Raw genomic sequence first — 15,262 nt, 5'->3', positions numbered from 1 at the left:
CAGGGAAATATTATTTCACTGCCTAAAGCAAAATGTTTTGTTATTTCCCATATTGTCTCCTCTCTTTGAGAATCTTCCTTATAAAGATTACCTACATCAACCCTGAAAAAGAGTATTTCATTGATTCAGTAAATCAAATAACTAATTCAACTTCATCATTGAGGGCCCCAGTAGGAACAAAAGCCTGAAGACCGCTGTAGAGAAGCATTTTTGTTTTTATTATGTTTTGGAATGTATTTAATCATGGAAGATATAATAGAGAATCATCCAGAATACATGCAGTAGGGCACAGCAAAGAAGACATGAAATTCCAAAAAAGTTAAAAAGTACTGCTTCCTTGAAACAGGCAGGTATCGGCTCAGCTTGCTCGGTTGTATAAGCCTACATATCACGCAACTGAAGGCCAGAGATGTAGCCTGACATTTTGGGTCCAGTTTCACAAACCCCTTCTAGCACTTAGCTAACTGCCAGCTCATAAAATATTACCTTTGTCCTTTCTATGCTACAAAAAATCTCTATTTTAAGTGTATTTTTGCGGAAGTCAGCTGAGCTATTCTTTCTTTTCTCTCTTTTTTCAGAGCTACTTGCGCACACACACACACACACACACACACACACACACATATATTGGTGACACTGGCCCCCCAAGTGTTTTTTTGGTTGCTTTTAAGTGTGGCTTGCTTTCATTCTTTGACTGCTCCACATTTTCACCAGCCCAGACAGGCCCAGAGTGCTGTATGATTTTACTGAAGGCACTCGGTGTGAATAACCAACTGCAGCCTGAACGGTGTGACACAGTCTTCTAAAACTACAGGCAAAGCTGTGATCCACAGATTAGCAGGTCAATCCCAGCAGATTGTGTGTGGTGTCAAGGAGCCACCTCGATGCAGATGTACTTGTTGGAACACGACACTTTGGGAAATGTCACAGGCTCATGATGTGCATCTGCTCGAGCACAGTTTGTGAACAGGAACATCACTGCGTCTTATTCAGGATGTGTAGGGAAACATGAAAGGTTTTGAAAACTATGCGGCAAGTATTTTTTTTTCTTTTTCCCATGAATCTTATTACTGGAGCCTCAAGGCTATTGACCACCATGACCACGCATGACCACGCAAATAAAGCAAGTGTGCTTCCTTATGGTTGGTGGGCATTGGCCTTTAAGGATTGTGGAGGAGGATAATTTGGCATGTAGGAAGCACTTTACTAAAATAAAGTGTTCTGCTTGTCCTCAGTTCGGAAGTTCGGAATTGAAGGGCAGTGACTTCTGAAATGCAGCTTCAAAGTGTGGGCCAAAATGGTAACTTGAAGGCAGTTAAAAATAAAAAATACATACAATATCACATAATATTTATTGGGAGAATAACCACCCAAAATAACTATTATTCTGTAGTTATCTAGACACATTTACATGTTGTTTTTTCCAGATTTTATTATAATTTAATGTAAACATATTATCATGGGAGATACAACAGGGATTCTTCCAGAATACATGTTATTAATAATAATATGTATTATTATTATTATTATTATTATTATTATTATTATTATTATTATTATTATTATTATGATTTGTAGTAGAAGTATTCATGCAATATCTCATGCCGCCTGTATCTTGATAATGAATCAAAATTAAATTAATGTTAAAAAATATATTACTGCATTGCATAGAAAAGGACAAATGTTTGCCCTTTTATACACAGAATTGTCTCTGTTTCACGAGAAACTAAAAAGCAATAATACAGCACTATACAGATATATTCCCTTCAATATCTTCAGAGAGAGAAAACAATAGAGATTTCAACAGGTAATGAATTCAACAATTTCCTTTGACTTCTGGATTTGATTCTTCATTTCCTTCCATCCCGAAGGAGGTTAAATAGCTGTGACCTACTGGGAGAGACAGTGGGAACTGCAGGGACATGATATTAACACTGACGAGGGGAGCAATCACTCTCCGTTTTACTTCAGAATGAAAATGACCCATTATATAACTCTTCTACCGCTTAGGTATTATTTTAAGTTGGAAACGTAGAAAATGGATTTACTTAAAACGATATAAACTAGAAAGTTCTGTTGAAACAAGCAAGTCTGCTGGTTTACAACGGCATGCTCAGAAGGTAAAGGGAATTTTCAAGCTCAGTCTTTCACTCCATTAATAAGAGAAGAAGATGGGAATGGCTGAGATATCTACATGGCATGGCAATCCATTCAGATGACAACAGAGAAGCAAGGGTTCAGAAGCTAACTAAAGTTAAATTCAACATTTTAGATGTAACTTCCTATTAGGAGTAGAAGCTGAATTGAGGAGGCCAAATTAAGAGTAAAGTCAACTGGATCAAAAATCCAAAAGACATAAGTGCCCCAAGGACAGGTGAGGGAAACTGAGTAAAGGGTTAGGTGAGGGATGACCAATATTTTCTTCAAGTACTTCTCCAATTGACATCAACTGAAAACACAAGTAGTCCACAGATTTCCAACTGACTGGCAGATGAGATGACCACAATTACAAAATATCTAAAAGAAATGACCAAATGCTTTTGGGGAAAAAACAACAATCACATATCTGTGCTCGTTTGCTTCATTTCTAATTTGCAATGTCTGTTTTCAGCTTCATTTTCAGTGTTGTCCTCCCAAGTGTAATTGAAAGTTGAGATCACTTGCGATTCCTTTTTGGTATCCCTGCTTCTACCTAACCTAAACAGTTGAATTTTCTAGATACTGTGTCCTGGAGGACTAAATAATATCTTCATAATATGGCTCAACCTGCAATCCGATCTGATGCCTTTACCAAATGCTAATCTAGGTCAGTGAAACCAGCCCAAAGTGTCTGTTTATAAGTCATTAGGAACACAAGAGAACTCCAGGGCAACTGGTTGCTCATTTTAATGTGGAAGGGATTCCTCTTCTGCTATATTCTTTAATCCAACAAAACAGTAAGGTGTTTTAACATATCACTTCAGCTAACACTATGATAATTGATCAGTGATCATCTCCCACTAATAAAGTTAGGCTGTGTCTGGCGTGTAAGTACTTTTCAAGGTGTGAATGCTGCTTATTCAATCAACTGTTGCTTTCTCACCCCATAATGAAGTTTCAGGATGTGACGGCAACCTGTCAAACATCCAGGGGAAATTAAACAGATCATTGACAAAAGGATCGTTTTTTTGTTTTGTTTTTCATCTCACAAAACCCACTGTGTGGGACAAGCAAACAAATACAAGATGGCATTAAAATATTTACAAATGTTAAGCCCTTTGATTTAAAGGCTAAATGCATGTAAGGTGGGTCATCAACTTTTGGAGATAATAATAGGATTATTTTCCTGCATTGTTAAAAGTGTGTTCTGTATAAGTTCCATGGCAAGGTTTATTTATTTGTTGTGTGTTTGCGGTCTTAAAATATTTAATTACATTCTTGGTTTTAAATCCTCCTGTCAGTGTTACTATATTAGTCTGAGTGGCTGTAGAAATCTCCAAACCTCCATCTGGGAGGATTAAACCCGATTGATCTTCTTATCTCCAAATGTTTCTCCCATTGCCCATGTCTTCCTGCGCGTTTGAAAGCCCCAGACGAGACGCGGCAAGAGAAGTCCAGAGCAGCATCTTGTGCATCTCAGATCTTGGCTTTGGTTTTTGTCGTATAGTGAGCGGGGGATCTGGGACACCGGACTAGGTGAGCTGTCCCTGGCGTGGATGGGAGTGGTCAGTGTTTTCCTCATCTCCAGCAGATTGCAATCGCATCAGATGGTCCACCTCAGCCCCCTCCCTGCCGAGACCACAGCGCTGTCCGCTTCCCAGCACATTCATCCTGGACCAACTCTGAGTCTGAGCACCGGGGAGGGACGCTGCTGAAAAGCCGGATTACAGTTTCCAGTTTACACTAAAAACAACAACCGATTGTACTTTTTTTGTGGATTATTAATGCAATGGGTTCAATGCCAAACAAGTGGAGCTTGTACATCCTGATACTTATTATATACATGACGGACATGTGTTGTTGCGTGAGAAGGAGCGCTGTGAGGAAGCAAGGTAAGCAATCCGGCTTTCTGAAACTTTGCAGGTTATTATGCACAGGCGTGACCTGGGAAATTGGCAAAGGGATGCTGGACGAGGGTCTCACATGTGCTTTATTACACACCTGCAGAGAATCTGCGTTAATCTGAGACGGAAAGACTGTCTAACCAACTTCCACCATATTGTGTTTAGTTCCTGCTAATAATGTATAAAAACAAAGTAAAAATGTTAACGGTAACCTAGTATGCAACAATATTGAGTTAATCCGTTCACTGGGGTTGCAATTGCAAACTTCACATATTGTCATACATTGTTTTATAAAAGCAGGCGTATTGATGTAAATATGCCATTCATCTGTTAGACAGAGTTAATAGCTTGATTTTCTGCATCGTTGCGACAGGCTCTTAACCACATTTGCGTTTTAAAATGTGCGTGTTACATGTTTATCTTTAAATGGCAAGTGGGACTTGCCTGAAGTATATAACATTAACTGGACAAACCCACTGGGGCAGTACAGTTGTTTTCCCTGAAGCTGAAAGGGTTGCCTGTGGGTGGAAGTGGTTTGTTGCACTGATTTGGGGCAGATCAAAGCTTCCTCTGTGACTGACTTCACTGACTAGCCTAATTAATGATGCAGATGAGGAGAAATTAAAGCTCATCATAACACTGTAGAGTTAGAATTTAATACCCCATATAATATTTCTGTGCAGACTAGTAATATTTATTAACAATGCATTATCACTTTTATTCCAAAGGTGGCCTGAGATGATCTGTGTTGTTTCAGTTTGACATGACCCAAATCTATAATGTTAAGTTTGGAGCAGTGTTGGTTTGTACCCATATGAAAGATTAATATATTCCCAATATATGTTTATATGTTTATAGTGTTTTACAGTGGTTCCCAACCCTGATCCTGGGGACTCACTGTCCTGGTGGTTTTTGATCCAACTGCACTATCAATTAATTAATTAAAACCTTACTTAATCTTATAATTTGCTTCATTTGACTTGTAAAATGGTTTAACTTACAAAAGGTTGGAGACTACAGGTGCTTTATGTACTTTAATATTTAGCTTGAGATCTCCAGTGGTTTAAACTTAATTAATATCCTCTGATTAGGCCTATGATTTGTTCAAAGAAAGAACTGAGATTTAATTTGGAACAAGGTTGGGAAGCACTGGTGTATTACAAATATATAAAAACATCTCTTATACAAAAGCAACAAAAACATATAATGAATTACTATGATATTCCACTACTTTATTTTGGTTTTAAAATATATTCTTCTTAGATGAATAATTGTATTTAGTTTACAGTTCAAGGAATGTTCTCACAGTCCAGTATGATGATGATGTTATAATTTCATAGGCTGTGCAATAGCCATGATTAAAATTCAGAAATGATAACAGGTCTGTTGCTACTTTTTCTTGTTATATACCATTCACAGCTTAAACTAACATTTTGTGGGATGCCAATTTGAAAATGCAAGAAAAACAAATGTTGGCAAAACTTATTGTGCTGCTGTTACTGATCAAGATATTTTATTTTTAACTACTTTTTTTCCCCGATACACACAGCAAACAGTGGAGTTCAATGGCAGTGATGTCACCATTCTGATTTGTGAGACTAAAATCATGGTGAACAAAATACAAGCTGTAATCTTGCCATTTTGTTATTTGTAGAGTTTAAAGAGGGGGCGGGCGTAGTAGGGGCGTGATCGCTGTTCGGTTCACAGTAAGGTATGCGATCGTGTTCTGTAGTCACCTTGATTGAAGTGCTCTGACATCAGAAGTGCCTGTCCTCCCATTTACTACTCGGATTTACTACCATCAGGCCTTTCTGTAGTGTCTTCACTCTCCCTGAGCACTCATAATCTACAATATTATATGTTTTTGAGGGTCAGCTCCTGGTCTTAAGGCCAGCTGTGATTAAAGGATTTTGAAGTAGATTCTATGTCTCTGTAAGGTAGAAATGAATGATCAGATAATTTTAAGCTTCGCTAACTTGAAAGTAGACAAGACTTTTGGTATGTTCTCCTACCAGAGAGCTATAGAGTTCTCTGATCTTCATTCTATGTGTTTGCCCAGTTACTTTATTAAGCCATTTCCTGTCTTAATTAGTCAAGATTGACATGATCCTTTGTCACTGATTGAAGCACCTCTGATTGGACAGTAAATAAGAAAATTTGATTATTATGAGTATTAATTTACAGCCTTAGCATCATACAGAGGTGTAACAATACTTCTTATGAGGATTTTCAGTTTTCTGTGTTGTGCAATTACCTCCAAATGTATTATTTAGATCAAATGTAATGACTGATGTCATTACAAAACGTAACTGCAACTAAATGAAAGTTAGGGTGATTTTGCAATATTGTATCTATAAACGATGTCTGTCCCAAATCATTTCACATATTTTGAAATACACGGTGCTCAAAATTATTTAGAGAGAAACAGAAATCCTAGTTACTAATGGTCTAATACTAATAAGATCTGTCTGATTTTCTGAAACTTTAATGTAACTTATCTATACAGAATTGTGGCTGTACACAAGCATTTTACTGTTTTTGCCCATTTTGCAGTTCCATCCCGCTGGTCAAAACAAATGTCTTCTGTCTATTAATCTCCTATCCTTATCAGGGAGTCAAGACATCCTTGCTGTGCCCAGTTTATTATTGACTGCCTTGCCCCAGCAGGATGTTGGGAGAAGCCAGCTGAAGTGTGTGGCCAGGATTCCCTCATTCTTTGGCCTGTTTTATGCAACAGTGTGTGCTGGCTTGATTAGGGGTGTGAGAAAACAAAAGGATTTTTAAACACAGGCCAGAGCCACAGAAATGTGAGCCTGAAAATGATTTGGTGGTCAGAGAGGCCCACAGATAGACTGTAATCTCCGAATGGTTTGTACTCAGTTACATGAAGGCAGTTGGCTGGTGTCGGACGGGGCTAATTCCACTTCACGCGATTGTGTGAGGACAGCAGTGAAGTTTGAGTTTTTTCTTGCTGTGAAAGTCTGCAGTGTGGATGAATGTACCAGTAAGTGATGTCTTGCTGTCCGACTTTTTTTTCCCTTTGCTTCTAGCCTTGTACAGAACAATGATGCCCTGTCACAGCTCATCAAAGATTCAGTTCTTTGGGTGCCTAATAACTGTGAGACAGGATATGAAAACTATAGATATTTGTCTTCAAACCTCTCTGTAATAGTTCTGAAATTATCCACATAAAGTATTTTAGTAAAAGGCAGAACTGTGTCATTTACATTGCTTCATTATGTGTGTTTTTAGGGTAATTAGTACTGTGTGGAAAGGAGTTATCTTTTCAGGGATGCAAAAAAACATCACTAATCCAGACTTCCATATGAAGTGGAATGAAAATCGCCGTTACATCATTGTTACTGTAAGTTGTGTTTTATACAATTACACTAGTATCTGCCTTGTGTGAGTGTTGGAATCTGGTAGTATAATTAATGGCCTTTGCAGCACAAGCCTACAGTGGAAAACAAATGTCAACCTGGTGTTATTTACCTTTATGTAAAAACAAATAATAATAAAAGGTATTGTCAATTGCTCTTAACTTTGACCAAAATTATAATTTCAAGTTTCAGTGTCTGCTCTATGGAAGGGAGATAATTCATTGTAAATTGGTTGAATTGGAAGTGTCAGTGAGTAATTGTGTAAGTGTAATCTTGTTCATAATCCACTCTCGGTGAACAAATATGTATTTGCATTTTATAACTCTGACTCTTAAGTCCTTAATGTGAGTGATCATATTTCAAGCCAATGTCACAGAACATCCTACCTTTGTCTCGCCTCAGATCTCAAATGTTTCTGTCATTAATTGTGCCTTCATTAACAGCTACCCACTGTTTGCTTTCCATGCTGACTTTCTGCCATGCACTGTAATGCTGTGCATCATTATGGAACAGTGTTGCGTTTCAGTGGATGTCTCATTTGTGGTGATTAATATAACCTTTCAGACTCTAGTGATTTAGGTATCCTGGGAAAACCAAGAAAGGCGGAATTCGTGCAGTCATGGTCAAAGGTGTGAACACCAGGCATGGCAGGAGACTGGGAGAACAATTTGAGTTATTTCAGGTCCTACCAGTTGCCGGCTGTAGGACTCAAAGCCAACACTTGTTGCTAAGCATATCCATCTTTATCCATCAATTTACATTGACATACATGGCCTGTAACTGCGGTGCTGTTGGGCTCCTTACTCCATACCCCCGTGGACTTTACGGTTGCATTAGTCTGTCTATTTAAGGGGCTGTGTTGTAACAATTCTGTTGTTGTTTCCCTCTAAGCTTTTTCAATGGTTGTGTTGGTCTCCTACACATTCTTCCAATGGTGGTAGAGAAAGTGAGTCTTAGTCGATTTTTGAAAGTGGCAGTTAGGGCGCACCAGATATTTGATATAGAAATCCAGCGTAATATCTCCATGTGGCCTCAATGACCTTGCAATCGTCCTCCTCAGCTTTCGCGGTTTTGTTGGCTCCCATGTGAGACAAGGTTAAAGCAGAACTGTCATTAAAATAACAAAATTGTATCTTGATGCCTGTTTGGCATATTCACATTTTTTTGTCCCGTTTGTTCTAAATTCATTTATTTTGACGTTGCAGAGAAAAAAGGGGGAAGTAATGTCTAAATGGATTATATCATTTTGAACAGTAGTCTAGTGATGCTGGGGGACATTTCTAGGGTCTCTCCTATTTATTTATTTATTGCCTGTGTTTGCTGTACTGTGCCATAGGTTTTAAGTTTGCACAGACTGATGGGATTGTTTTTTTGTTTTTTTTTGTCAGCTCTTGTGGCTTGTGTTGATTGGGGAAAGAGATTAGTCCCACACACATTGAATTCAATAAGGTGCTGAACAGCTGTCATGTCATTTATGGTCACTTTGCTCTGAGCTGGACTTTTAAAGACTTTCCTCCACAAGTTAACTCACTGTCACCCAGAAATGCATTCTATATTTAAAAGAAAAAGGAAAAAGAAAGAAAGAAAGCATAGAGAGAAACAAAACATGCGTCACAAGAGTCCAATAAATACTTATTACACATTGCAAACACTCAATATATAATTGAGGCTCTTTAAGTAACTATGATTATTATAAGGAGAGTTATTTGAAATGTCATGTTTCCCTCATACCATGGGGGTCCAGTAATGGTAATACAAGCCTAATCTCTTTTTAGCTAAGTTAATTTAGATTTTGGCATAGATGTTTACTTTATCATGGTTTGCCACTTCCTTGTTTTTCAGCAGCTTACTGTAATATGTTACACCTCAAAAAAGAAAACAAGACTATAATGTTAGACTGGCCTGATGCAAGATACTACAGCTACTTTCCTTTACTGAAGATGTACTTTACTATTGGCTGAGTTGTTCACTTTTTTAGAAAATATATGAACAGTTTTAATTTTACTACTTGTCTGATTTTTTTAATATATTTTTTTCAAATCCCTACAACTTTAAACTGCCAGGTTCTAGTAAAATATGAAATCTTAAAACATGAAGACTTCCTCATAATGCTAAAAAGGCTTCTCTTGTTTTAGTTGGCCCTCAATTAGGTTAACGCACGTCTTTTGATTGAGCCAAACCAGAATGCATTGTTATTGCTGAGAATTGATTGGTGTGGTCTGGTTGAATGTCGCCTCAAAATTCATTTAGTTCTTCACAGAAATGACAGTGTTCACTGTGGTGCAGACTTGGCATGTGTTTTTTATTTCCACATCTTAAAAGGACTGTTTAAACGTGGACAATACAGAAAACCTATCCTTTTCTCTGCTGTGAGTCCCGATGGGGTCATGGAATATTGCCATGAAGTCAGTTATGTGGGCCACACTGAAATTTTAACATCTGCTCTGTGGGTTTTGCAAACTGTAAAGACACCAGAGTGATTTTCACACTGACTGCACTAATGAGCTGTATTTGCAGCCCAAGCAATAAGTTGGTCGAAGGATGTGACTGTGCCGATTGATATGGGTGCCACTGATATCTTGACTGAAGGTCTTGCATTTCCTTTCTCATTCATCTTTCAGCGAGGAAAAGAAAACTTTAAACAAACCTTTTTTGAAATGCAAAGTGCCATGAAACATTTTGTTTTTTGAGTAGAAGGATCCATTCAATCCTCCATTAAGAGCATATTTACCCCCAACAAAACAAGATAAAAACAAAAAAACAGTTACTAAGAACACATTTGTGAGTTTAAAGTTTTGGTACTTTTGGAATTTAAAATATCTTTATTGTATTAATTTTAATAGAAACCTGTAACATTTTGGAGATATTTTGTCTTGTACATTTTCCCCGTCTGGCTTGTTTTCCACTAGAAATTTTAAAAAATAAACAAAACAAACACCCCATCCCTCCAATAATTAAACAAAAAATAGTTTATGCCCTGAGATGTCTGTAGAGTGCTTTCATTTTTGTTGTAATTTTTATTTCATGCCAAAATCAAATCAGTTTTAATTGAGCAATGCTTTCGCTATCGAATGAATATAAATACAGAGTGTACAGTGCTCTCGTTTCAGCAGGAGCCTTGTTCTGACGTAATGCACAAAACAGACACTTTATGGCCAGTTGAGAAACACCCTTTAATTCAATAACCTGTTAAACATGTGTATTGACTTCACTGTGGCAAGGGTCATGAGTCAGTACCCCTTAACCTTAACAAGCCTTTCATAGGAAGTGCCACTGCAAGTGCAACTGGCCACTTGTCGCGGTTCCCTGTGACAGCTCTCACTCCAGCCGTGTTTCTGTACCGTAGATCGACTGAGCCCCCCCCTGGATATCCAGCTGGAGACCCTGAACTGCACGGCTGTCAGCGTGCGGTGGAGAATGCCCAGGCGGCACATCAGCACCATCACTGGGTACAAGGTAGGTGACCCCCTCTTCTATGTTTAATCACTAGTCGATACTCAGCCTGGCTTTTACCAATAGGCTCTTCAATGATCTTAGGCAGGGTATCCCAACTCAGGCCTTTTAAACCCTTTTTGTTTCCCTTTGAAATCAGGATGATGTTCTCTAGTCCCTTAGTCAACCTCATTTCCTTATTCTGTCTGGGTTAGTTGCTTTAGCACTTCAATGGTTCAAGTGCCATTGAGGGTTTTATAACAAAGCTGAAAAGGGCAATACTTTAGCAGCTATGAACACCTGAAAAGGACGGATTAAGCAGTGGGTTAGTGGTGTGGTGTTGGGTTGCAGAGCTATTCTCAGAGTTCAGAGACCGAATCTAAACATCAGGCCATTGTGCGCCACTTTGGACAGGAGAGCAAAACAGATGATTGCCAAAATCAGAGAGCCAACATAAATATCCTGTGGGCAGTGATAAGGAATGAAGTGATAAAACAGACACTGCGGAGTAAGTGCAGTGGTGGGCATGATTTAATTTCTAAGGTTTGCAAGAAAAAGACAGCAGAAACATGGCCTTTTTGGATGAATATAAATCAAGTTCATTCTGATCGTTGTTTTCCACCCAGTGTGACTTGAAAAGCCTGTATATGTGTACGTGATTGTGGCATGTGTGTGCCACTTCTTCCTGTGCACACCAAGGAATGAAAATCTGCCTGATTAGTAAATAATCTCAGCTCTTTTCATCTTTTTATTATTACGCCTGTTCCCTCCAGGTTAAATTTGATAGCCACTGTATCAGGTTAATTTCCCTTATTTATTCTGTCTGTCTGGGATGTGACTTTTGAAGGGATGAACAAGGGAACAAAAGTAATATTTATATTATCCAGTCTTAGTCTAATTGAATTCCAGGCAGAAGATGTGGTTTTATCATTATGAGAAACAGTGATCTGATCTATAAAGTGCACAGATGGCTTAATTTCGCTGTCCCCTGTACTTCCAAGAAATGTATTTAAGAATCTTGGTCACCATGTCCTAATGTGATATATTGTATCAATTGAAAGTTACACTGGATAAGGATGTCTGCTAAGAAATGTAATAATCATTATAATGTCCTTCCAAATAAGATTTGTATGTTTTTTTTTTTTTACAATTCTTATTCATTAAATGATTGTGTTTGTGTTTGAAATAGTACTACTACTTCAGTTCCCCTCCTACCAAGTTCACAAACAGTCTGAAATCTCACACAGCTGAGTTTATTTCTTCATATACAAGGTGCAATAAAAATTATATTCCCAAGTGTTCCTGCTGTGGTTTGAGGACAAGAGAGATTTATAAAATAATAGTTTAATCAAAACATAATGCAGCCTTCACAGAAAGAAGCAGATTAGCCTGTGTAATGGCTGTGACGGCATGTGTGGCAGAGAGCGCAGGCTTTTGACATATCCCAGGTAATGCAGTATTGCACTGAGCTGACTTTTGATTCCAATATATAAATATTGATGTCACATTGTGGGCAAAATGGGTGGGGAAATATTTGGAGAATCTGAATTAATATAAAAAAGGTTTATGTTGTTGATTTGCCAGCTCCAGATGCAGGCAGTGTGTGTTTGTTTTAATATTGAAGTTGGCAAGTATGAAGAACAGTCGCCTTGCATTGTTTGAATGGAGAACCTTTGGGATTGAGTGTGATACTGCAGGAGTTTTATTTTTTATGAAGACTGACATTCATATTTGCAAATAAGGAGGAAAAACAAAACAAATGGATTAATAAGTAACTGACAGTTCAGCACAAATATGCAACTTTGCTTTAACTGTGTTTACACCATTCCAGCAGAAGATAAAAAACAAACAAAAAACTATATACATGGATTTAAATTTACTTTCAAACTGAATAAAAGAAGCATGAATGTGGATTCATCATACTGATCAGACTCCCAGGGGAACCAAGTATAAGAATACATCCTCATGAAAAAACAAACAAATGTTACCAGAGAAGAGTGGCTGCTGGCTGCTGCTTTTTAATTGCAAGGACGCATGCAGGCTCTCTGAGAAACACAAGCCAGGCTCCCATGACATGCAAAAGAGAAGATGACTTAGCTCAATCTATAAACTTCACAAGTTATTTTGTAGATTATGCCAGAAGAATCTAATGGAAGTATTACCCATTTGCTGTTTTGGGAGCTCGGTAAGAACCCTGACTTTCTGAATGTTTCTGCTTTTGTCAGGGACATATGAAACCTTGGAGAGTGTTTTACATGTTTTCAGTCCACCACATTTCTAACCCAAGCATAGAGTAAGTGCGGCGGGTTTATCTCAAGTTCAAGTGGGAGGTGAGAGTGTGGAGAAAGAACCAAAGTAATGTGATCAAGTTTTTATGAAAGCAAGGAATGTCATCCAAAGAGCAAAACCTGCATTTATTTTATTTGGAAAGTCTGGCTCTTATTTTCAAGGAAATTGTACATTGTTCTTTAGTTTTAATGCAAACATTGGCTGTTTAAATCATGAAGGGAAATGAATAATTTCATTCTGAGATGTGTGTGGTAAAGTAATCAGTTTATGTGCAACACTTAATTCTTTTTTGACTAAAAATTAAACCAATCTGCATGGGGAACATCAAGGAGCAAATAGCAGGTTATAATATTACCAAGTGTTATTTCAACTGTTTATGTAATGAGCCTGTCATTTTGCTTCTACTTTTTTCCTTTTGTGATGAGTATTTAGGTTTCTAGGATATATGTAATGCAATCACAATTTAAGCTGTCAGTTCGTGCACTAAAAGTGTCTGCCTGACCTCATCGCAGCTGCTGGAGGAAGGACTTTCGACAAAGCAATGATGCAAGGGCCGATAGTGTTTATCCAGCAAGTCGCAAGAAAGTTCAAAAGACTCGCACACATTCAAATATGATAATACAGACACCAGCCACAATTACAGCTGATTACAAACACACTTTACCAACCAAGAGACCAGACATGCTAAGCTTTTGCCCCCGATTCCAATCTTGTCCCACTTTCTTTCTAAAAGGCTGTGTGTCCGAATAACTTGTATATAAAAAAAGAAGTGTGAAGGGATATGCATATTAGCATCCTGTGAGTTCTTTTTATGACTCTAAACAACTTTTTATGAGCCTTAAAAAAACAACAACGAATGGTTATATTTGCAGCAGTAGCTTTGTATATCATACCCAAAGGCAGTGATGTAATTTGTGAGTCCCAGTAGCTGTGCTCTTGTGAATTATAATGAACATCTAGTACTAGTATAAAACTGTAGTTTAATTGTGTTATTTATACCTTATGTTTTCTGCATTTGGGGGATGTCTTGGTACATCAGAACTGAGAAAAAACTGACATCTGTGCTGAAATTTAAAGCTGTTCTATGGCGTTTGGTTTTGTAGTGTGTTTTAAAGAAATAAAAAACATGTCATTCTGCTGTAACTATTGGCAATTAGATGTTCTCTGCTAACAAAAATTGCAACATGAAATTAAACTTTTACAGCTTAAGGTACAATTATCCAGCTGCACCACTTTGTCACGTTTAATGGCTGCAAAATGCTGTTTCAAAAATAGTCTGTGAGATAAGCTTCTGTTACAAAAATGAATCAGCCCTTGGTTCTGCAAGATGATTTTAAGCTGCCATTAGAATATCCCATGGGCACTGTATTTAGAAATTAAGTATACACACAAAATAAAGCATTTTTGCTCTATTGCATATCTTCTAAAGTACATGTTTATTATAGACTATATTCTTGTAAGTATTGACTAGGACCTTGGGGTTTCTAGACTGGGTCCTGGAGGACAAGGTTGAAAAACAGCAAAATACGTCCAGCCTTATGTATAGACTTGGAAATATTTTGTTCTGCTCAGTGCATTAGAGATTATTTGGACCAAGGAAGCCATACTTGAGTTTTACTCAAAGCAGCTGAATATACCCCATGCCTCAAGGACCAGAGTTCCCTTCACTGAACTACCAAAGGGCGTTGCTGATTGTTAACCAGCAGCCTTTCCTCCTCTTGAGAAATGTAGCGATTTAGCATGAGTTATGAAGCTAGTAAAAATGAAACTCGCCCAGGATCAGGTTTGAGGACCCTATTCTGTGTCACGTCAAATATTGTGATTGTGGTATTCATTTGGTCTGTAGTGGCCCTTGGACAACATTGTAACACCACCACGTAGAGATGAGAGATGTGTATTGGACATGGTGCTTGACCTACTTAACCCTTTGCGGGTCAATCCATTCCAGTAAGAAAGCTAAGTAGGGGGAGAACACTCACCTTTATAAATGCACTTTTATGTGTGTCTGCCTATTTCAGGTGTTTTACACAGAGCTGAGGAACGACAGGCCTGTGAGTACTCCAGGGACACATGACGTTCCTTTGAGTCTGGACATGTTTACTGCAGTAAGTAAAGCTT

At 38.0% G+C, this 15,262-nt stretch overlaps 1 protein-coding gene across 2 annotated transcripts in view; it reads left to right on the top strand.

Annotated features, from left to right (window-relative positions):
- The first annotated feature begins 3,617 nt into the window (after positions 1–3,617).
- Positions 3,618–15,262, top strand: part of egflam (EGF-like, fibronectin type III and laminin G domains) — a 49,478-nt gene continuing 37,833 nt past the window's right edge. For both annotated transcript variants that reach the window (XM_066712172.1, XM_066712171.1), the window contains exons 1-3: positions 3,618–4,031; positions 10,770–10,879; positions 15,163–15,249. In XM_066712172.1, coding sequence (XP_066568269.1) covers positions 3,929–4,031; positions 10,770–10,879; positions 15,163–15,249 — 300 coding nt within the window. In that variant the 5' untranslated portion in view covers positions 3,618–3,928. The remainder of the gene's footprint in view (positions 4,032–10,769; positions 10,880–15,162; positions 15,250–15,262) is intronic.

Source organism: Amia ocellicauda, chromosome 8 (genome assembly GCF_036373705.1).
Source record: "Amia ocellicauda isolate fAmiCal2 chromosome 8, fAmiCal2.hap1, whole genome shotgun sequence".
NCBI lineage: Eukaryota > Metazoa > Chordata > Actinopteri > Amiiformes > Amiidae > Amia > Amia ocellicauda.
This window is presented reverse-complemented; position numbering and strand designations above follow the sequence as displayed.